The 23754-nt window shown below is 47.7% G+C and overlaps 1 protein-coding gene across 3 annotated transcripts in view; it reads right to left on the bottom strand.

The window, feature by feature from the left end:
• Positions 1–11234: 11234 nt before the first annotated feature.
• The window catches only part of UBOX5 (U-box domain containing 5), an 81572-nt gene continuing 69052 nt past the window's right edge, over positions 11235–23754 (bottom strand). For all 3 annotated transcript variants that reach the window (XM_032224083.1, XM_032224082.1, XM_032224081.1), the window contains exons 2-6: positions 21765–21833; positions 18461–18561; positions 15327–16509; positions 13494–13655; positions 11235–11718 (exon numbers count right to left, since the gene is read on the bottom strand). In XM_032224083.1, coding sequence (XP_032079974.1) covers positions 11510–11718; positions 13494–13655; positions 15327–16509; positions 18461–18514 — 1608 coding nt within the window. In that variant the 5' untranslated portion in view covers positions 18515–18561; positions 21765–21833 and the 3' untranslated portion in view covers positions 11235–11509. The remainder of the gene's footprint in view (positions 11719–13493; positions 13656–15326; positions 16510–18460; positions 18562–21764; positions 21834–23754) is intronic.

Below are 23754 nucleotides of genomic sequence, written 5' to 3'. Positions count from 1 at the left end.
TCTTCTCTCTTCTCTCTTCTCTCTTCTCTCTTCTCTCTTCTCTCTTCTCTCTTCTCTTCTCCTCTCCTCTCTTTTCTCTTCCATCCCCCTTGCTCCTCCATTCCATTCTATTCCATTCCATTCTTGTTTTCTATTCTGTTTCTCTTCTCTTCTCTCCTGCCCTCCCTTTCACTCCTCCATTCTATTCCATTCTTGTTTTCTATTATATTTTCTCTTCTCTTCTCTCTTCTCTTCTCCTCCTCTCCTCTCCTCTTCCCTCCCCTTTGCTCCTCCATTCTATTCTATTCCATTCCATTCTTGTTTTCTATTCTGTTTTCTCTTCTCTTCTTTTATTCTCTTACCTTCTCTTCTTCCCACCCCACCCCTCCCCTCTCTCATTCCATTTTTTTTCTATTCTATTTTCTATTTTTTTCTATTTCTCCTCTCCTCTCTCTCCCATCTGTGTTTTCTATTCTATTTTTTCTATTTTTCCTCTCTTTTCCTCTCCTCCCCTGCCCAGTCCAGTCCCATTCCGCCCCATCCCATTCTTTTAAGCTCTTTTGGTGAACCCATTCAATACGTCGTGCGAATAGAAAAAACAGGTCAAGCCGAGGAATTGTGTGAACACAATCGGTGACATCTCCAAGACCTCTTTTGTGGCCTGGCCAAAAAGATTGGGGGGGGGGGGGGAGAAGGCCTATGGGGGATGGGAGGGGGGGTGCTCCTGGCAACATTTCAAACCGTCCTCCACACTTGACTTCAGCCAAAGAGCTGGTGAGATCTTCTGCCAAGCTACAGATGGCAATTCCTCTGATTCAGCATCACGAGGAATGTGGGACTCTTCATGGCCGCAGCCAAGAAAATTCCCCTGCACCCATTCCCCATCTGTGTAGGGCAAGGGACTTTGGAGGAAGACTTTTCCCTTTTTTTTCCTCCTTCTTCTGGTTCCGGAAAAACACAGGGACCCAGAAGGATCCAGCTTCACTTCTTCCCCGCTTTAGAGATTTAAACCTGGTTCTATGCCTTGTCAGTTGTGTCCCACCTTGGCAGGATAAAGGGGCCAGCTTAAGCAACAAGGGTTCTGGAATGGGGGGGGTGGGATGCTGGGGCTCGCGAGGAACATTTCTCTCCCAAGGAGGATATTCAGAAATGTGATCTCTTCACTGCCACCGTCCCCGCTTTCTAGCACTGATGATGTTACCTAGTTGGGTCACGAAACGTCTACGAGAAAACAACCAAGCTCAGAGAGCATCAAGAGGTTTTGGTGTCTTGCTATTAAAGTACATTCCAGTTAAGCTTATCTCGGCATTCGTTACTGGACGGAGGAGAGGGTCAGAACTCAATGAATTCAATGTGTTGCTCAGTTATCATTTCCAACCAATTATGATCCCCCCTCCCCCAGTAATTCCTACATGGCCACCACCGAGGTGGCTCAGTGGTTAGGGTGCAGTACTGCAGGCCACTTCAGCTGACTGTTATCTGCAGTTCAGCGGTTCAAATCTCACTGGCTCAAGGTTGACTCAGCCTTCCATCCTTCTGAGGTGGGTGAAATGAGGACCCGGATTGTTGTTGGGGGCGATATGCTGACTCTGTAAACCGCTTAGAGAGGCCTGAAAGGCCTATGAAGCGGTATATAAGTCTAACTGCTATTGCTATTGCTATTCCTGGAATCTGGTTGCATTTCCAACATTTAGGTGAGGACGTTTTATACATTTTTCCTCAATTCAGCAGGTTGAGGCTTGATGGCTCGTGAACTTTTCCTAACTTTGGAGTCTGGGAAAATAACAGAGTTCGTTTAGGATTCCATTCACGTTGCGTTGTCTTCTTCTAAACAAAGTTTTATTTTATTTTTTGTTGCATATTTTAACTTCTTTATAAACAAAGTGTTGTCCTGGTTTCCCTCCTTTTACATTTTTTGTTACGGATAGTACATATTACCATTTTACATTTCAGTCATCTTATTTTCATTCCATAATCTCCCGCTTAATTTTAATTTCTTCTTAATATCTTGACAGTATCATTATTTGCCTCTCCAAATTAATCAAATTGTACACATTATTTCCATCTATTATTCTGTTTTACGGTTAATAACTTATATCCTCAAATTTAATTTTAAATATTAAACCTTTTGTTTAGTTAGTTATCCACAAGTAATAGTTTTAATCTTTTTCCCCACAATGTCAGGGTTCCAAATAGCATCCAAAAGTAAATCAGAGTCCAAAGCAAATGATTCCTCAAATTTATTAAGAGAGCCACATTGGCACATCTGGGAAAACCTGAATCTGAAAGCTTCCTGGTTTTCCCCACCCAGGTGAAAGTTCAAGATCTTGCCCGCCACACCCACAAGCCCATCCCATGGTCCAATCTCCCACTGCCATGCTGGGAGTTCCACCTGTCCAATTCCGGTCAGGTGCAGAGACAAAGGATGACCCTTGGCTTTCTAGAAAGAATGTTGTTATGGCTACATAGCATCTAACTCCGTACAATCCTCCCTCCCATTTTCCCACAATAGAAAAGGCATGGTAGACTAATAGAAAGTGTGGCAGGCCAAAGATCCAAAAGGAATATGGCTGCAGGCCTGACAGACAGCCTCTCCTCGGAAGAAAAGCATTTTCTGAAAAGAGAATATATACCTTTGGCTATATTTACTAGATTTCATTCCATTCTACTAAAAAAATCCTTTTCTTTCTTTCCTCCTTTCAACCATTTTCTCTTAGTCTCTCAGGTTCTTTTCTCTTATGATGCTCACCACCCATTTATCTAGCATTTTCTTGATCTTGAAATTGCTATATTTTTTCTTTCGAGTCCTTTTTCTCCGTTTTAATTCTATTGTTTTAGTACCTCTCCCCAATTTCCCCCCCAAAAAAATCTTTCCCCAGTGATCCCACGTTGGTTTGTCTTCTTGTAATTACTCCTCCAGGCTATCAAACACCAGCTCATCCTTCCACCCCCGGTTCTCTTCCACGTAGTTAAACCCTCCCTGCAGTGCAGGTCCCCGAGGAAAAACAGGGGCAGGCCAGATGCCAGCAGGAAACGAGCCGAGAATGTGCCATGAATATGCAGAAGGGAATCTGGCAAAGGACAAACACGTCAGCAAGCTCGCCTTCGGGAGAGCTGGCAGTTGCCCAGGCTGGTCAACGCCACGGGCTTTCTTCCTTTTAGGAGAAGCAATTCTCCCAAGGTGGCTGCGAAGGTTGAGTTAATTTGCAGGAAAAAATAGCGGACGAGAAACAGAGAGGAGTCAATCTGAAGATGAAAACTTGGCAGAAGAAATCCAGCTGGTGCGCATTTTATCGCCCAGAATTCCCCGACCAGCATGGCCGAGTCTAAGATTTCTAGAAGTTGGTCCAAAGTACAACAGATTTTGGTTACAGATCAATGTAGAGATGCTATTAACCTTTTTTTTATTTTTATTTTTTTCTCAATATATGTTAGACTGTGTTTGTTAAAAATCTATACCATGTACGGGCTCTGGGAAGTCGGGGGGGGGGGGGGGGGTGGGGGGGGGTTTGGGGGGGGGGGGGGGGGGGGGGGGGGCTATATACTAGGTTAGATTTCAATGTAATATGACTTCACATGTATACTGTTTTTCTATAATTTCTCTGTAAAAATAGGATGTTAAGTACACTGACATATGGTGGAAATACACCAAGGGGAGGAGGAGTGGGATAGAAGAAAGACGGGTAGAGAGGGATGGGAGAGAGGGATGGGAGGGAGGGTGAGAAGGAAGGGAGGGAGTGGATCGGGAGAGAGGAGTGGTAGAGGGTGAGGGGAAGTAGGGTAGAGGAGGAGGATGGAGGGAAGATAGAAAGTTGGAGTGGGGTGGAAGAAAGAGGTGTATGGAGAGGGGAAGAGGTATATTGGGTTTGTATTTTGGGGGGTATTGTTGACAAGAGGAATTGCTGCGATTATTGTTTAATGTTGTATGGTGCCGGCTATGCACAGTATATATGTGAGTGTATGAAAATGATAAAATGGAAAATAAAAAAACTTTTAAACAACAACAACAAAAAATAGATTTTGGTTACAGGTTACAGGAAATTACAAACACTCAAACCGAGCTCAAAGCAGAATTGTTCCTTCTGGGGATTATTAAGGGAAAGTATACGAAAGAGATAAAATATTGAATTTTGCACATAATTACGGCAGAGAGAACAGCGCTCAGACAATGCTGGAAAAGTGATACCAGGCTGACAGACTGTTTGATAATCCAAAAAAGACCCTTGATTGCGCAGAGATGGATAAACTCACCTTGGAGTCAAGGAACAAGGGAGACTCGGAATATTATACCGTTTGGGAAAACTGGTATCAATGGATGAATAACAGGAACATGAAATGTACAGTTTGGAAATATAGATGTATAAGATATAGGAAGAATTAGGAATTTATAAAAATGTATTTGAATAACCAAATGGTTATATTAGTACTGTCAAAAAGAATTGCAACTTACGCAAAATTATTTTTAAAGGCGTTTGTATTTTAATGTTTTAAATTTTCAATAAAGGTTAAAAAAACAAAGCAGTATAGATTTTATCGAAATATAAGCTACAAAGAAAAATTAAAATAAGGGAGAAATAAGGAAGGAAAAAGGAAAGAGGAGGAGGAAAAAAAGGGGAAAGGAAAAGGAAATCATTGATTTCCGACTCTTTTTAGCGTAGAAAATAAAGTCGTCAAGTCAGTACAGTAGTCCTCGGCATACGACCGCAATTTCTGCTGCTAAACAAGACATTTGTTCAGTGAGTTTTGCCCCATTTTAGGACCTTTCTTGCCACAGTTGTTAAGCAAATCACTGCAGCTGTTTAAGTTAGTAACACAGTTGTTAAGGGAGTCTATGTTTGCTTGTCAGAAGATCTCGTGACCTTGAGACACTGCGACCGTCATAATTAGGAGTCGGTTGCCAAGCGTCTGAATTTTGATCACATGACCTTGGGGATGCTGCAATGGTCGTAAATGTGAAAAACAGTCATAAGTCACTTTTTCCCAACTTCGAACCGTCACTAAGGGAACTATTTTAAGTCGAGCACTACCGGTAACCACACACCTATCGAATCAGCAAAATCTAAAATCAAAGTTTCTTTCTTTTTTTTTTGTTCCACCTCAAGCACAAAGTCCAGAATATATAAAAACAAAATTAATTGTATTCTTTTCTTTAACCCAAACAGTCGATTCAGCCAGCTCTGCTAATAAGAACTTTTGCATCCAGTTATCCGTTGTGGGACTTTGGAAGTTGTTCCAAAGATGTGAAGTCAATGCAGTTTAAACAGAGGTGGCCTTCACATCATTTAACAACCGGTTCGCCCAGAATCGAAACTGTGAGCATGCATGCCTTGCGCGCACGCACGGTGTGTCAAAAACGCAGCGATTACATAGGACGGGATAGATTTGCATGCCGTGTGCACATGTGCACTGCGTCAAAAATGCAGCGATTATATAGAATGGGATACTTTCGCATGGCAAGTGCGCCTTGCACACATGTGACAAAAAAACTCTTTTATTAATTCATTGTGAATTCTCTTCATTCACATCCAGCGAAGTCTTTCGAGGGAGGATTTACAGTCACAGACCTTATCTGGCTTGGAGAGCCAGGCCGATCTCTGCAAATCTTGGCAAGGAGTCTCGGAGAGTCACGAACCAATTGTTAATAAAATCATTAAGCAAACTAATTGTCTCCTGCAAACTCCACTCCCCTTTTACTCCTCTTTTATTTCCTCTGGGAGGGGCCATTCACCGTCCATCTGTTGCCTTACTCCCAAGTCGACTCCTGTTCTTTAGCTGTTCCCTTCGTCTGGCAGCTCTGCGCATGCGCACACTGGGAACAGGCTCCAGCTGTTCTTCTGCCCCACTGATGTCCGACTCCGAAGGCAGCTGATAACTGTCGGACGGTTCTGGCCCCCTCTCTGCCTCCAACACAGAGCCCTCCTCAGAGCCTTCCCCAGACTCCAGGACTGGCCCAGGTTCTTCCCCAACCTTCTCAGTGTCCGAATCTACTGGCGGGGCAAAACACCTGTATGTGTTTTTAACCTGTCCGATCTCTTCGTTAGATCAGGTATAAAAAAAAATTAATCTAACCGGAGGCTGCATTGATCTCCGTCTAAAATATTCTTAGCAGTTTCTCAAACAGACTCAAGTCTGCCAGTCGTAGGATGATGACACAGAAAGAGAGAAATTCGTTATTTTCCCCCCCAAGTGTCATTTCCAGACGGAATGACCACATTAGGTGATTAGGCCAGACTCCAGATTACGGTATCGTAAAATGACATTAGCGGCAATTATCCGGCCTCAGATAAAACGATGACTTGAATGATAATGCAGCCCTAAAAAATTAAAATGCAATGACACTTTTTTTTTTAAGTCGACAGAGGTTAATGAAATGTTTTTCAAGTGAAGGGAAATTTGCACAAACACATCAACAGCCTAAAAGCAATTAATAAAATCAAGTCAATGCAGCAAATTTGGGGGGGGTGAAAGGCTAACATCTTGGAAGGCTGTGATGAGAGTTATAACATAGTTTTGAAGCAGCCTGACATAGGCCCAAGTTCTAAGGGTTTTTTTTTTGGGGGGGTGGCAAACTGGCAATGTACAAATGTAATAAATAAATAAAAAGATCAGATATGGCTTACGCAGAAAATGCTCCCGCTTGTGGGGGTCCTTGGTGCTCTGAGCTCGGTTGGGTTTTTTATTTTTTGAAGACGTCTCATTAACCAACTAGGTAATATCATCCATGCTAGAAGGGAATGAGATGGTGTTGGGTGGGGGGCGGGGGAGACGAGGAAGAGGATGAGGAAAACTATGACGTCCTTGGTGCTCTCTGAGCTTGGCTCTTTTCTTGCAGTTTCATGACCCAACTAGGTAACAACATCAGTGCTAGAAGGGAATGGGATTGTGGAGGAGGAGGAGGAGGACTGTGGGGTCCTTAGTGGTCTCTGAGCTTGGTTGTTTTCTTGCAATGTTTCACTGCCCAACTAGGTAGCATCATCTGTGCTACAAGGGAGTGGCATTTGCAGGGGGGGGGAGGAGGAGGAGGAAGAGGAGGAGGAGGAGGAGGAGGAGGAGGAGGAGGAGGAGGAAGAATAAGAAGAGGAGGAGGAGGATGAGATAGTGAAATCCTTTATATTTCCCTGAGATTGGTTATTTTCTTACAAACGTTTCATGACCCAACTAGGTAGCATCATCTGTGCTACAAGGGAGTGGCATTTGCAGGGGGGGGGGAGGAGGAGGAGGAGGAGGAGGAGGAGGAGGAGGAGGAGGAGGAGGAGGAGGAGGAGATTGTGAAATCCTTGATATTTCCCTGAGATTGGTTATTTTCTTACAAACGTTTCATGACCCGAACTAGGGAACATCATCAGTGCTAGAAGGGAGTGGCACTTGCAGGGAGGAGGAGGAGGAGGAGGAGGAGGAGGAGGAGGAGGAGGAGGAGGAGGAGGAGGAGGATGAGATAGTGAAATCCTTTATATTTCCCTGAGATTGGTTATTTTCTTACAAACGTTTCATGACCCGAACTAGGGAACATCATCAGTGCTAGAAGGGAGTGGCACTTGCAGGGAGGAGGAGGAGGAGGAGGAGGAGGAGGAGGAGGAGGAGGAGGAGATAGTGAAATCCTTTATATTTCCCTGAGATTGGTTATTTTCTTACAAACGTTTCATGACCCAACTAGGTAGCATCATCTGTGCTACAAGGGAGTGGCACTTGCAGGGAGGAGGAGGAGGAGGAGGAGGAGGAGGAGGAGGAGGAGGAGGAGGAGGAATAAGAAGAGGAGGAGGAGGAGATTGTGAAATCCTTGATATTTCCCTGAGCTTGGTTATTTTCTTAGAAACGTTTCATGACCCAACTAGGGAACATCATCAGTGCTAGAAGGGAGTGGGGATTGTGAAGAGGAGGACTGTGGGGTCCTTAGTGCTCTCTCAGCTTGCTTGTTTTCTTGCAGACGTTTCATTACCGAACTAGGTAATGTCATCCGTGCTAGAAGAGAGTGGCATTTGCGAGGAGGAGGAGGAGGAGGAGGAGGAGGAGGAGGAGAACCGTGGGGGTCCTTGGTGCTCTCTGAGTGGTTGTTTTCTTGCAGATGTTTCATTACCCAACGAGGTTGTACCATCAGTGCTAGAAGGGAGTGGGGTTTGTGGAGAGGAAGGGGAGGAGGAGGAGGAGGAGAGCAATGACTGTGGGGTCCTTGGTGCTCTCTGAGCTTGGTGGTTCTCTTATAGATGTTTCATTACTCAACTGGGTAACGCCATCAGTGTTCGGAGGGAGTGGGGTTGCTCTTATTTTTATATACTAGTGGCCCATTCCCCATCTTTGGAGAAGATGCATGGCTCAAGGCTTCCCCTGTGACAGGTCTTAGTCCTAGACCTATAACCATAATGGAACCCACAATTTCAGACCTAAGTCGTGCTGGTCACAAAGTGGATCGCCACAGAACTGTGTCCAATTTGACCTCTTTTTGTGACGGTTGGTAATTGAATGCTGTGGTTGTTAAGGGAACCCATTGCCAGCTACGACATGGTAAATGCAGGCTGGTTGCCCAGCAGCCAAAATGTAGTTATGTGGCCATGTCTGTACGTGTGTCTATTACGTTTTGACTGGGGAATTCTGGGAGTTGAAGTCCACACGTCTTAAAGTTGCTAAAATTGGGAACTCCAATACAGTTCTAGGCTGCATCAACAGAGGGATGGAATCAAGATCCCGTGAAGGGTTAATACCACTTTATAAGGCCTTGGTGAGGCCACACTTGGAATATGGCATCCAGTTTTGGTTGCCACGATGTAGAAAAGATGTGGAGACTCTGGAAAGAGTGCAGAGAAGAGCAAGAAAGAGGATTAGGGGACTGGAGGCTAAAACATATGAAGAACGGTTGCAGGAACTGGGTAGGTGTAGTTTAATGAAAAGAAGGACCAGGGGAGACATGATAGCATCTTCCAATATCTCAGGGGTTGCCACAAAGAAGAGGGAGTCAAGCTATCCTCCAAGGCACCAGAGGGTAGAACAAGAAGCAATGGGTGGAAACTAATCAAGGAGAGAAGCAACTTAGAACCGAGGAGAAATTTCCTGACAGTGAGAACAATGAATCAGTGGAACAGAAGTTGCCACCAGAAGTTGTGAATGTTTCAACACTGGAAGTTTTTAAAATGATGTTGGATAACCCTTTGTCTGAAGTGGTGTAGGGTTTCCTGCCTAAGCAGGGGGTTAGACTAGAACAGTGGTCCCCAACCCCCGGTCCGCGGACCGGTGCCGGGCCGTGGAGTACCTGGCACCGGGCCGCGGAAGCCGGGTGTTCACTGTCCCAGGCGGCCCCGCTGCGGGGAAACGGAAGCCCCGAGAACAAAACAGGCGTCAACGCAGAGAATGGGAGCCTCGCAGAAAAAGCCCTTCGGGCGCTTCCTCTGCAGCCGGAAGCTTCAGCGGCCAAGGCGGCTCCGCTTGAAGAGGCTCTTCGAAGCTTTTTCCGGAGCCGAGAGGAGGGCTAACCCGCCCTCCCTAGCCAGGGCTCCGGCTTCGCCACATGCGATGCTCGGCGCATCCCCCGCTGCTGCATGGCCTACGAACCCCGGCAGCTCCGCTTTCCGGCTGCAACGAAAGCGACAAGGCACCTGCCGAGTGGCCCCAGCCCAGTTGGCAGCGGGCATACGGTCCCAGCCCAGCCAGCCTCATCGCAGCGAGGGGCTCTTGGGGAAGCCGCCTTGCTCGCCCCCCGACCGGCTAATTTGCAGGGCGAGGCTTCCCTGGATGCAGTTCCGGCGACTTCCCTTCGGCTCGTCGGAGCTGCCCCGTGGCCAAGAAGTAGCCGGGAGGGCGGCCGCGGCTCCCCTGGGCGAGGCCTGACCGTGTCTCGGGAGGCGCCCACGCGAGCACGGCTCAGCCGGCAGCCGGGCGGGCCTCCGGAAGCGCCGGCGTTCCTCTTCAGTGGGATCGCCGAGAGGCCGAGGACAGAGCCGCTCCCTTCCTCCCCATGGAGCCCACCGTGGGGAGAGGGCGAGGAGGGAACCGCCGCCCGTCCCGGCAGGTGGGGGCGGCGGTTCACCGGGGAGACGATCCGAAGGTAAGCACGGCTGACGACCACGCCCGCCCACCCACCTCCTTGCGGGCCACTTTGGCCTCGGCGTTCCGGAACTTCGACACCCTGAACAGGCTCATGCACCTTTCCCCACATCTCTGAAGGACGCCGACCAATGACCGCCCTCTGGGCTAGTGCCCAGAACTGCTTCACGGGAGCCCTGTGGACAGAGTGGGGTGGGCAGGCAGGGGCGCAGGGTCGCGAACAACGCCCACCCACCCCTGCGCGCGCTCAGTGGGCCACGGTAAAATTATCAAAGGCTGACTGGTCCGCGGCGATAAAAAGGTTGGGGACCACTGGACTAGAAGACCTCCAAGGTCCCTTCCAACTCTGTTATCCTATTCTATTCCTCATCTTCTAGAGCATGTTTTCCAATTCAGCAATTTTAAGATGTGCGGACTTTCACGCACATTTTTCAGTGTTGTCCCAGCTTCCACAGGTAACAGCAATCCAACTGCTGGTTAAGTCCCCTGTGATTTTGAACCATAATTTTATTAAGGCTTAAAATGTCATCTGTCAGATGCCTTGACCACCGCACCCCTAGCTGCACAAGAGAGACCAGGATTGACAACAAACAGGTGTGTATAAAACACAATTTTTGGGGTTCTCCTTTTAACGGATCCTGCTTGAGCAGGGGGTTGGACTAGAAGACCTCCAAGGTCCCTTCCAGCTCTATTCTGAATAGACCCTGTAAAAAGTGAACTGCCAACTGCTCCCTTTTGCGAAACAGGAAGCCACAGATAACATGGGCAGTTTGAAACATGGCCAAAGAATGGAATTGAAATTATAAAGATGCGAAGTTTTACGTATAAACTAGCTGATAACCCGGCTTTGCCTGGGTATTTATTTATCGGGGGGGAAATGCCTGGACCAAACGTAATTTCTGATGTTGAATTCCCCCCCCCCTTACCAGAGAGGGAGCCCCCTTGTGGAGTACTGTGAAGCCGTTACCCTGGCAACTCCACTGTGCTGTACAGTAGAAGCCATTTTAAGGCACAACAGGCTGTATCTTAACAGAACACACAGACCGAGGGGTTTTAGGAGTGTCTTACCCCCACAATATTTGTTTTCTTGAGGCGTTCCAGAGTTATGTTGGAAAACACACACACACACACACACACACACACACACACACACAGACAGACACAGACACAGAGCCATTTTTATATATCCAGTATAAATGAACTGTTTTTGGAGACAAAAATAATAATAATAATAGAGAAGCATATGGCTTTATTATCCTTTTGATTCCTCCAGCTCTAAAACTCTACTGTCCTAGCATGTATAACCTCACCAGTTCCTTCGTTTTTTTAGTACAGCGCGTGTAGGATTGTTGTCGTTGTGCGACTCAGCGGTGGCAGTGGAGGGAGTGGTGGTGGTGGGGAGAGGAACCAGTCCTGCCTCTTGGCTACCGCGAAGGAAGCCTGCCCGGGGCTAAATCTCCCAACTCCGAAGAGCGCATCTCCCGTTCTCTTTTCCCTCTCAAAAATGGACCCTCGAAACGTCGTGGCTGGCAAACAGCCTTTTGCAATTCATACACAGGATGGACAAGGATTTCTGCTGGTCGGCCAAGCAGGCGCGGCACACCAGATGCCGGCACGGGAGCTGGTAGACGGCCTCGGTTTTGAAGTAGGAAGAAAAGGCTCGGGAACAGGTTGAACATCCTTGGGGGCCGACGCTCCTGTTGTGTTCTGTGGGGGGGAAAAAGAAAAACACACAAAAGTGAAAATGTGACTGTTGTGGCCCGCCGGCGCCCAACAGAGCTGGCAGCAGAGACAGACAGGCGGTTGGGGAGGAGCATGGGCCAGTCTTGGGAGCTGGGGAAGGCTCGGACGAGGGCTCTGCGTCGGGGACAGAGAGGGAGCTAAACAGCAGTGAGGCAGAGGAGCAGCTGGAGCCTGTTCCCAGTGTGCGCATGCGCAGAGCTGCCAGAAGACAAGAAGAACTAAGAAAGCAGGGTGGACTTTTGAGTAAAGCCCCACCTTGGAGGTGACTGGCCCCTCCCATAGGAAACAAAAGAGGAGCAAATGGGGAGGGGGCTTTTGCAGGAAACAATCTGTTCCTTGTTGGTGGCGCAGTACTGGGAGAAGGAAGAGTTGCCTACTATTCAAGAACGGACGTTAAAAGTAGTAAACTTAGCGGAGATGGCCAAAATCTCAGCATATTTGAAGGACTATTCAGATGAGAAATTCAAGTTGGAAAGGAGAAGATGGATTGACTACATTCAAAATAAATATCAGACTAAGAAATTTCCATTAGCTTATGAATGATTAGGATTTATTTCATTTATATGCCGCCCTTTTCCCCGAAAGGGACTCAGGGCGGCTCACAACTCAGTCAAGGGAAAGGAAGTACAAACAGGGGATAAAGACAAACAAACAATACACAATTTAAAAACACACAACAACCATACCATTTGAGAAGGGGGGGCAGAAACTCTTTAGCCCCAGGCCTGCCGGAATAGCCAGGTTTTGAGGGCTTTGCGGAAGGCCTGGAGGGTGGTAAGGGTTCGAATCTCCACGGGGAGCTCGTTCCAGAGGGTCGGAGCAGCCACAGAGAAGGCTCTCCTCCGGGTAGTCGCCAGTCGGCATTGGCTGGCGGATGGAATTCGGAGGAGGCCTAATCTGTGGGATCTAATCGGTCTATTGGAGGTAATTGGCAGCAGGCAGTCTCTCAAGTACCCAGGTCCAATACCATGAAGGGCTTTATAAGTGACGACTAGCGCCTTGAAGCGTATCCGAAGACCAATAGGCAGCCAGTGCAGCTCGCGGAGGATAGGTGTTACGTGGGTGAACCGAGGTGCACCCACGATCACTCGCGTGGCTGCATTCTGGACAAGCTGAAGTCTCCGAATGCTCTTCAAGGGCTGCCCCATGTAGAGCAAGGAATGAACAAGGAATGTTGTAATTTATTTAAATTTAGCTTAATAAAAGGGGAGTTAGGATGCTATAGTTAGTTAGCTTATGTTAGTGTATGATTGTTAAATGTTTATACCCTGTATTTTGCTCTGGGAAGTTGGGGGGAGGGAGGGTTGGAGGGGGGATAGGGTTGGGGTGGAGGGAGGGAAGGGGAAATATTTGTAAAACTTATTAAAGCTTTTCAATAAAAAAAAATCAGTTCCGCTCGTTTCAAGAGTGGAAAGTTCTGTTTGTGACTATAAGAGACTCTGTGCCAAGTTTTGCCTTTCCCTGCGGTTGGAAACTAGTTATCTGGCAGCTCCCCAACCGAGATAAGGTTCGTGTGGATGAATATTCCTCTGAAAGACTGTTTATTAAGTCTCGCAGACTGTGAAGGAAAGGAATTCATTCAACTCAAAATCTCAGCTACCGGTTCTCCAGAACCTGCTGAATTTCACCCCCGTGTTAGCCCTTTTCTTCTTGTGGGGAAGAAAAAAGACTTAGGGGACCGATCCCTGAAGAGAAGAAGGGTGAAGAGGATGAGTTGGCCAACTTTCCCCCGGCCTTACCGTGAGCACCACCTGCCCCATTGAAATCACTGGAGCTGCTGCTGCTGCTGTGTCCATGTTGCCCGCCTTTAGCTAAATTCGCAGTGAACGGCATCGTGCTAAGTGCAGAGTTCAAGGCGCTGTCCAAGCTTTCGGACAACCTCTGTTCGTGAGTCGCCGCTTCTGTGAAGAGAGAGAAAGATGTAGGAAGAGGCACCGTGGGAGAGTCAAATACCTCCCTCCCTGGGAAATCAAGCTACTGAAATGTGTTGATTTGTCTTGTCAAATATATCTAGCTGCCTATCTCACCAAAAGCAACTCTTGAGTAGCACACAACAATCAGGTGAGAAATAACAAATGACAACAGACTTGACTTTGGGCCAATAACCAGGTGACTGTGAGTTCTAGTCCTGCCTTAGGCATGAAAACTTGCTGGGTGACTTTAACCCAATCACCTGGTGACTGTGAGTTCTAGTGCTGCCTTAGGCATGAAAGTTGGCTGTATGACTTTGGGCCAATCACCTGGTGACTGTGAGTTCTAGTGCTGCCTTAGGCATGAAAACTTGCTGGGTAACTTTTACCCAATCACCTGGTGACTGTGAGTTCTAGTGCTGCCTTAGGCATGAAAGTCGGCTGTATGACTTTGGGCCAATCACCTGGTGACTGTGAGTTCTAGTCCTGCCTTAGGCATGAAAGTAGGCTGCATGACTTTGGGCCAATCACCTGGTGACTGTGAATTCTAGTCCCGTCTTAGGTATGAAAACTGGCTGGGTGACTTTGAGCCATTCACCAGCAGACAGGGAGTTCTAGCCCCACCTTAGGCATGAAATCTGACCGGATGACTTTGGGCCCATCACTAGGAGATGGTAAATTCTAGTCCCGCAGTAAGTGTGAAAGTCAGACTGGTGACTTTGGGCCAATCACCAGGTGACCATGAATTCTAGTCCTGTCTTAGGCATGAAACCAGCAGGGTGACTTTGGGCCAGTACCCCTTTATCTTTCTCAGCCCAACCCACCAGCACAGGATTGTTATTGTGTGGGGGGAAAGGAGGAGGAAGCTGTGTATTTATACAAATAATAAAGGTGGAAGACAAACACAACACAACGATTTACAGAAGACCCGCAAACTTATGAACCCAACAGCTAAAGCAATTCAGAATATTACAGAAAAGGTACTCAGCTAAACATCCTCCCCGCGGGATGGTCCCCCCCTTAGAAACCGGAAGAGGTTAGGTGGGATGAATGGGGAAAGATGGGGGGAAATTGGGGAGCGATACTAAAACAACAGGATTAAAAAGGAGAAAAAAGATTGGAAAGAAAAAAAACAGAAATTTTAAGATTAAAAAAAAGAAAAAAAACTTAGGCAAATGGGTGGAGAGGAGAGAATATGAGAGAAGTGAAGTTCCTGAGAGACTCGGAGAAAATGGTTGAAAGGTGGAAAGAAAGAAAAGAATTCGCTAGTAGAATAGAATGAAACTTGGTAAATAAAGCCAACGGTATATATTCAATATGATGGGAGAGACATAGATTAATAGTATTAACTTGTAAATAATTAATGAAATGTTTACTGCATAACTATAAATTTGAGGATACATGTTATTAAAACAGAATAATAGATGGAAATGATGTTACGTTTGATTAATTTAGAGAGGCAAATAATGAGATTGTTTATATATTAAGAAGAAATTAACACTAAGCAGAATATGGAATGAAAATAAGAGGACTGAAATGTAAAATGAAAAGAAAATGTAAAGAGGGGGAAAACCGGATGACGTTTATAAAAGTGGTAATAATTTTTTTTTTTTTAAAAAAAACTTTGTTTCCAAAAAAGAAACCAAAAGAGGCTCTGGATACCTGTGGAGCAATCCATCTGCGACGAATTCAAATCCCACTCCATCTTCACCCTCTTGCTGTGGAACTCTAAGCTGGATGCCACGGCGAAGTCCACCGTCGAAAAGCATCCGGGCTCCGAGCCGCCTTCTTGGTTCTGATCCACCAGGTCGATTTTCCGTTTGAGCGAAGACATGGCGAGGGAGGACGCAACCACCGTCCCGGAGGCTCGTCTCCTGCCCAGCAGATTCACGCCGGGGATGTTATGCTGGAGGAGGAAGTGGTCTATCCTGGCCTTGAGGGACGGGTGGGGAAGGGGCTGAGAATGCGGGCTGAACGCCACCCCCGTGAACGGGTCGCTGGGCACCCGGCCCCACGTGGCCTCGCTGCGGTTGCACTTCTCCAGGGTCCCGTGGTCGATGACTTTCCCGGAGGGCAGCAGCATGGGCAGAGTCATGATCTCCAGGGTGATGGGGTCCAGGAATTCTTCGGGGATGTCCTGGAGAACCTCCACCAGCTTCTGCTCCTGGTGGTCGGCGTGTCCAAAGGGACCGACGTCGCTCTCCATCGGCAGGGCGGGGAGTTGACCTTCCGAGGCGTCCAATGAAGATTTGGCGGCGAGCTGGAGGACATCATCCACCACTTCGTGAGAGCAGCTTTTGGCCGGCTGGCCCCAGACCTCCACTCGCTTGATGGAAGGCAAGCCGCTGCCCGCCACGTAAGTGATGCAGATTTTCAGGTGCGAGACGCTGTTTAAGGACGTCGGGCCTTTATTCCATAAGTCCAAAGAGGCGGAACTGGGGAAGGAGAGGAGGGGGTCTGTTTGGTGATGGAAGGGAGGTCTGGGCCGGAAGCCGCGATGGCCGAAGGTCACTTTGCTTTGATTCTTTAAGACGGCTTTGCCCACCAGCGTGAAGCTCTCTTTGTCCAACGCGGGATGCTGGCTGGATGGGGCGGAGAAGAGGGGCTCGGGGCTATTCCAACAGGCCTTATTGGATGAGGTAGCGGTATAAATATCCAAGCCGGTGATGTTGTGGCAAGACCCGGAAGAAGTATCGATATTAATCCGGCAGATTTCCACGTTGAAGGGGAAGGAAATCGTCACATGCACCGGCGGCTTGATGAAGTATTCGCAGCGGAAGCCGCGGTGTCTCCTGACGGGGTCTTCGGAGACGAGGTTTTCCACTTCGTAGCCGTCGGCGGAAATCTACAATTCAGGATAATGGTCAGTGATGGGGAATACAGGCGGTCCTCGGCTTACAAAGGGGGGTGTGTGTCAAAATTTATGTGACTACGTGAGACAGTTAGTGAGTCTCGGGGCCGTTTTACAAGCTTTCTTGCCAGGCTTGTTAAGTGAATCACTGGGATTGTTAAGTGGAGAACGAGGCTGTTAAAGAATCCGTCTTCCCCATCGACTTTGCATGTCAGAAGGTCGCCAAAGGGAACACTGCGACCGTCGTAAACATGAGTCAGTTGCCGAGCATCTAAATTTCAACCAGGCGACCGCGGGGATGCTTGCAATGGCCGTTCAGTCACTTTTTACAGTGCTGTTGTTAACTTTGAACAGTTGCTAAAATGAAGTGAGTCGAAGGCTACCTGTAGACTGAACAATTGTTTGTCCGGGATGGTATAATAAGTTCTCCCATCTTGAGCTAGGGGTTGGAATAGAAGACCTCCGAGGTCCCTTTGGGCTGTAGGATTCTGTCTTGGCCCGCCAGTGGCCAGCAGAACTGGTGACAGACTCAAGACAGTGAGGAGGTTGGGGGGGAAGATGGGCCAGTCCTGGAGTCTGGGGAAGGCTCTGAGGAGGGCTCTGTGTCGGAGGCAGAGAGGGGGCCAGGGCCGTCCGACAGTTATCAGCTGCCTTCGGAGTCAGACATCAGTGAGGCAGAAGAACAGCTGGAGCCTGTTCCCAGTGTGCGCATGCTTAGAGCTGCCAGGAGAAGGGAACAACTAAGGAACAAAGGCCGACTCAGGAGTAAAGGCACAGGTGGACGGTGAATGGCCCCTCCCATAGGGAATAAAGAGGAGCGAAAGGGGAGTGGAGTTTGCAGGAGACAATGAGTTCCGTTCATTCGGGTGAAGATCTGTTCCTGACTTCTTGCCAAGGATTTGCTGCTACAGCATGGAGTTTAGAAGATATCGGCCTGGCCACTCTCCAAGCCTGATCAAGGTCTGTGGTTGTGAAATCTCATGAAAGATATCGGCCGGGACTTTGCTGGAGAGGAATTCCCTTTCAAACTAAATAAAAGGGGGTTTATCGGGACGAGGAGTCGGCTTCGTGCTTTTAGGCTATGTCGGAACAGATTCTATGTTTTATGTTATAAACCGGGAGTGTCAAAACTCAATTTCACTAAGCACCACATCAGGACTGCGGTTGACCTCAGGGGGGCCAGGGGTGTGTGGCTGACTGGGTGGGCGTGGCCAGTTGGACGCCACTCCCAAAACTGCTGGAATGATTCCTCTTTGCATTTGGGTAGACCAGGATGGCCCCGCAGGCGGCATCCGACCACATCACGGGTCTTGAGTTTGGGAACACCCCCCCCCGTTCTAAACCCCGTTTACCAGCTGTCGCTCTGCAGGTTATTTCCATTTCTGAGAAAGGATTTGCATAAAAGCAGCAGGGAACGCGAATCACGGACTGAGTTAACGCGTCCCTTCATCCCTACGGCGGTTTCTTCCGCTGACGCAGAACTGCTCCACTCTTTGGTCTATTTTGCTGTATTATACAGGTGGTCCTCGACTTACAACCGTTCATTTGGCGACGGTTCAAAGCTACAAAGGTACTGGAACAAGGAACTTAGGACCGTTTTTTTTCCACACTTATATACCACTGCAGCATCCCTGCGGTCAAAATTCAGGCGCCTGGCCAACAGGTTCATACTTATGACCGTGGGAGGGGGGGGCACGTGATCCCCTTTGGAGGCCTCCTTCTGACGAGCCAAGTCAAGGGCGAAGCCGGATTCACTTAACGACCGTATTGGTTGCTTCACAACTGCGGGAAGAAAGGTCGTAAGACGGGGCAAACGTTCACTCAATCCGCTCAACAACAGTCTCGCTTAGCAACAGAAATGCTGGGCTCAATGGCGGCTGTATGTCGAGGACCACCTGTGTTGTAGTAATTGTGCTGTGTTGTACTGTCGTTGTTTTTTTTTTACCTTGTTGCAGTGAATTCTTGGCTTGAACTGTGGAAGGCAGAGATTAATCACCATTTTTATGGATGGAGACAGAAATCGGCTTCCCGAATTTTAATCTGGCTCTACGATAAAAACACACAACGTTTTTTAAATCATAGCAAATGGCGGATGATAAAAAAAAGAATAGGAGACTTGTGATGGGTCACACTGAAGGCCTGGCTGATCCAGGGCTGTTTGCGTAACCACCAAGTACAAAATCTTGGGGTTCCCCAAAGGATGCTGTGGGCACCAGTTCTTCCTTTCCCTTCCTGCGGCTAAGAGACCTGCCCCTTTCTACACAATTGCAATGACTTGTCGACATGAATTCGTCGTTCTAAACATGGAAGTGATGGCCATCGGTCCCTACAGAAACAAATTGTAGAATGCCGGCTCAGGAATTCTGGGAGTTGAAGTCCACAAGGCCTAAAGCAGCCATAGTTTCCCCCACGCTGACTGCGGAATTCTGGGAGTTGAAGTCCACAAGTCCTAAAAGGGCCATAGTTTCCCCCATGCTGACTGCGGAATTCTGGGAGTTGAAGTCCACAAGTCCTAAAAGGGCCATAGTTTCCCCCATGCTGACTGGGGAATTCTGGGAGTTGAAGTCCGCAAGTCATAAAAGGGCCATAGTTTCCCTCATGCTGGCTCAGGAATTCTGGGAGTTGAAGTCCGCAAGCCACAAAAGGGCCATAGTTTCCCTCAGGCTGCCTCAGGAATTCTGGGAGTTGAAGTCCACAAGTCCTAAAAGGGCCATAGTTTCCCTCATGCTGGCTCAGGAATTCTGGGAGTTGAAGTCCACAAGTCCTAAAAGGGCCATAGTTTCCCCCATGCTGACTGGGGAATTCTGGGAGTTGAAGTCCGCAAGTCATAAAAGGGCCATAGTTTCCCTCATGCTGGCTCAGGAATTCTGGGAGTTGAAGTCCACAAGCCATAAATAGGGCCATAGTTTCCCTCATGCTGGCTCAGGAATTCTGGGAGTTGAAGTCCACAAGCCATAAATAGGGCCATAGTTTCCCTCATGCTGGCTCAGGAATTCTGGGAGTTGAAGTCCACAAGTCCTAAAAGGGCCATAGTTTCCCCCATGCTGACTGCAGAATTCTGGGAGTTGAAGTCCACAAGTCCTAAAAGGGCCATAGTTTCCCCCATGCTGACTGCGGAATTCTGGGAGTTGAAGTCCACAAGTCCTAAAAGGGCCATAGTTTCCCCCATGCTGACTGCGGAATTCTGGGAGTTGAAGTCCACAAGTCCTAAAAGGGCCATAGTTTCCCCCATGCTGACTGGGGAATTCTGGGAGTTGAAGTCCGCAAGTCATAAAAGGGCCATAGTTTCCCTCATGCTGGCTCAGGAATTCTGGGAGTTGAAGTCCGCAAGCCACAAAAGGGCCATAGTTTCCCTCAGGCTGCCTCAGGAATTCTGGGAGTTGAAGTCCACAAGTCCTAAAAGGGCCATAGTTTCCCTCATGCTGGCTCAGGAATTCTGGGAGTTGAAGTCCACAAGTCCTAAAAGGGCCATAGTTTCCCCCATGCTGACTGCAGAATTCTGGGAGTTGAAGTCCACAAGTCCTAAAAGGGCCATAGTTTCCCCCATGCTGACTGCAGAATTCTGGGAGTTGAAGTCCGCAAGTCATAAAAGGGCCATAGTTTCCCTCATGCTGGCTCAGGAATTCTGGGAGTTGAAGTCCGCAAGCCACAAAAGGGCCATAGTTTCCCTCAGGCTGCCTCAGGAATTCTGGGAGTTGAAGTCCGCAAGTCATAAAAGGGCCATAGTTTCCCTCATGCTGGCTCAGGAATTCTGGGAGTTGAAGTCCGCAAGCCACAAAAGGGCCATAGTTTCCCTCAGGCTGCCTCAGGAATTCTGGGAGTTGAAGTCCACAAGCCATAAAAGGGCCATAGTTTCCCCCATGCTGGCTCAGGAATTCTGGGAGTTGAAGTCCACAAGCATTAAAAGGGCCATAGTTTCCCCCATGCTGACTGGGGAATTCTGGGATTTGAAGTCCACAAGCCATAAAAGGGCCATATTTTCCCTCATGCTGGCTCAGGAATTCTGGGAGTTGAAGTCCATGGGCCTTAAGGCTGGGCACCGCTGGCCTAGAAGTTGGAAAACTACAAAGCCACTTCTATCAATACCACTTGATATAGGACATATATTGCATCGTGCATAACCCATTCATTTTCAGTGTGGATTAACCAATCACTCTGACAACATCTGTCAAGTGATGTTTTGGACATGGTGACATAGTAGAACGGCGTTCCTTAACCTTGGCAGACCCCCGTCCTAGACCTTCAATGTGAATCATATTAGACCTTCAATGTGAATCATATTAAAGGCTTTTCCAGCATTCTCCGTTGGTGTTTCTCAACCATGGCAATTGGAAGATGTGTGGACTTCAACTCCCAGAATCCCCCAGCCAGCACTGCAGAGGTCTACAAGCTGGCAACTTAAAGACTTGTGGACTTCAACTCCCAGAATCCCCCAGCCAGCTATGCTGGCTGGGGAATTCTGGGAATTGAAGTCCACACATCTTCAAACTGCCATGGTTGAGAAACACCAAAGGAGAATGCTGAAAAAGCCTTTAATATGATTCACATTGAAGGTCTAATATGATTCACATTGAAGGTCTAATATGATTCGCATCGAAGGTCTAGGACGGGGGTTCTGCAACCTTAAACACTCAAAAAGCCATTTGGACACATTTCCCACAGAAAAAACACCGGGAGGCACATAACCTGGGTGGGCGTGGCCAACTCAACATCACTCACTCCCACCCAGTCACATTACCTCCCCAGCCACGCCTACTCAGGTTTTCTGGCTCCCGGTGTTTTCTGTGGGGAAACAAGTGTATCCCTCTCTCTCTGTCTCTCTTTCTTTCTCTCCCTCTCTCTGTCTTTCTCATCTCCCTCCCTCCTTCCCTGCCTCTCTACAAGGGCCGGAAGAAGCGCCTCCGAGATATGGCGAGTACAGGGGTGCTTCGCCCCCACTCTAGAACACGGAGCGAGTCTCCATTCCCCCGCCGTCACCTTTACCTTCTCAGGCCAGGTGAGGAGTGACTGGGAAGGGAGGGCGAGGAGCGGGGCCAGCCAGTGGTGGCTTCAGCCAACAGGGAGCTACAGCAGGGTGACAAAAAGAGCCGCATGCGGCTCCGGAGCTGCAGGTTGTAGAAACCCTGCCTAGGAAATATATGTTTCGACTAACTTTTGTTCACAAAGTTCATTTGTGTCTCTCCCGGCGTTTCGAGATTTTACAAATGAAGGCGTTTCGCAATTTAAAGTTGTATGTGTGTCAAAGGTACCTGGTTCCTTTCAATCTTCAATTTGAGCTTCAATTCATTGTATTCTTCTATTAGGAGGCCTGGTGGCACCTGCCAACAAATATAAATTGTTTTGGTATCATGGCTAATCTGAAAAAAAAAAACACCTGCATTGTCGTGACGGAAGCCTGCTGAAGTTGGACAGCAATACGGTTTATATCCTGGTTTAACCGGAGAAAGTTGTAATTCGCTGTCCATTTGTAGCCCAGTACTGGTAGTCCTCGACTTACGACCACAATTGAGCTCAATGGTTCTGTTGCTAAGTGAGACAGTCATCAAGTGAGCTTTGCCCCCCCATTTTATGACCTTTCCTGTCACGGTTGTTAAGTGAATCACTGCAGTTGTTAAGTTAGGAACACGGTTGTTCAGTGAATCTTTGATTTTGCTTATCAAAAGGTCGCAAAAGGGAATCACGTGACCCCAGATTCACTGCAACCGTCATAAATATGAGCCAGTTATCAAGAGGCTGGATTTTGATCACATGACCATGGGGATGCCGCAATGCTTGTAAGCGTGAAAATGCTTGTAAGCGTTCGTAAGTATTTTTTTTAGTGCCGTCGTAACTTTGGACAGTCACTAAATGAACTGCTGTAAGTCGAGGACTACCTGTGTTACAATTCACAGAATACAGCTATCTGTTGACATCATTCTCAAAATACAATAGAATTATATTGAGCCATGGTGGCGCAGTGGTTAGGATGCAATATTGCAGGGTAATTCTGCCAACTGCCAGGAGTTCGATCCTGACTCGCTCAGGGTGGACTCAGCCTTCCATCCTTCCGAGGTCGGTAAAACGAGGACCCATATTGTTGGGGGGCGAGATGTTGACCGCTTAGAGCGGGCTGTAAAGCAACGGGAAGCGGTATATAAACCTACGTGCCTTTGCCTTCCATCTGTAAAGCTAATTTGGATTCTACTCATAAATGGAGGAGAGAAATAAACAATAAATTTAAGATAGGTGAAGATTAAACAACAAAGATTAATGGAGGCTAAAAAAAAATAGGAAGAACAGTTGCAAGAATTGGGTATATCTAGAATCGTGAAAAGGACTCGGGGAGACCTGATTGCAGGGATCCAATATTTGAGGGGCTGCCATAAAAAGGAAAAGGGATGCGGTGGTTCAATGGCTAAGACGCTGAGCTTGTCGATCAGAAAGATCGGCAGTTTAGCGGTTCAAATCCCTAGCGCCGCCTAACGGAGTGAGCTCCTGTTACTTGTCCCAACTTCTGCCAATCTAGTTCGAAAGCAGGTAAAAAATGCAAGTAGAAAAATAGGAACCACCTTTGGTGGGAAGGGAACAGCATTCTGTGCGCCTTTGGCATTGAGTCATGCCGGCCACATGACCACGGAGACGTCTTCGGACAGTGCTGGCTCTTCGGCTTTGAAACAGAGATGAGCACCGCCCCCTAGAGTCAGGAACAGCTAGCCACATATGTGCGAGGGGAACCTTTACCGTTACATAAAAAGAGAGGGATGTGTGTTCCACCTATTCTCCAAAATGCCTGAAGCCAGGACAAGAAGCAATGGATGGAAACTAAGCAAAAAGAGAGGCAACCTATAACTAGAGAGATATTTGGGGCTCAATTGTAGCCATAAGGACTACCTGTCCACATGCAAATTTATATCGAAGTGGTGAAATTCACTTTGTGGTAATTCCAAAGCCATCTTCATATAAGTTTGTTTATTTATTTATTTGGTGTGCAAATAAAGAAGTGATTTCCCTGGGCTATTTCTTGGCTTCCCAGTCCAACCCGCACTCCAAGGATTTCTTAGTGGTCTCCCATTCAAATAGTTATAAGGCCTAGTCCTACATAGCTTCAAAGATTAACCAGCATGGGACGCTGCCATCCACCCCGATTAATCCACGCACATATCCAACTCGCTTTCTCACTCACGCACATACCCCCCCCCCACAAAAGAATTTTACAATTCTCTCCAAATTCCAGCAAATTTTAATTCCCATTTCACAGAC

The sequence above is a fragment of the Thamnophis elegans genome, chromosome 9 (assembly GCF_009769535.1).
Source record: "Thamnophis elegans isolate rThaEle1 chromosome 9, rThaEle1.pri, whole genome shotgun sequence".
Classification (NCBI taxonomy): domain Eukaryota; kingdom Metazoa; phylum Chordata; class Lepidosauria; order Squamata; family Colubridae; genus Thamnophis; species Thamnophis elegans.
This window is presented reverse-complemented; position numbering and strand designations above follow the sequence as displayed.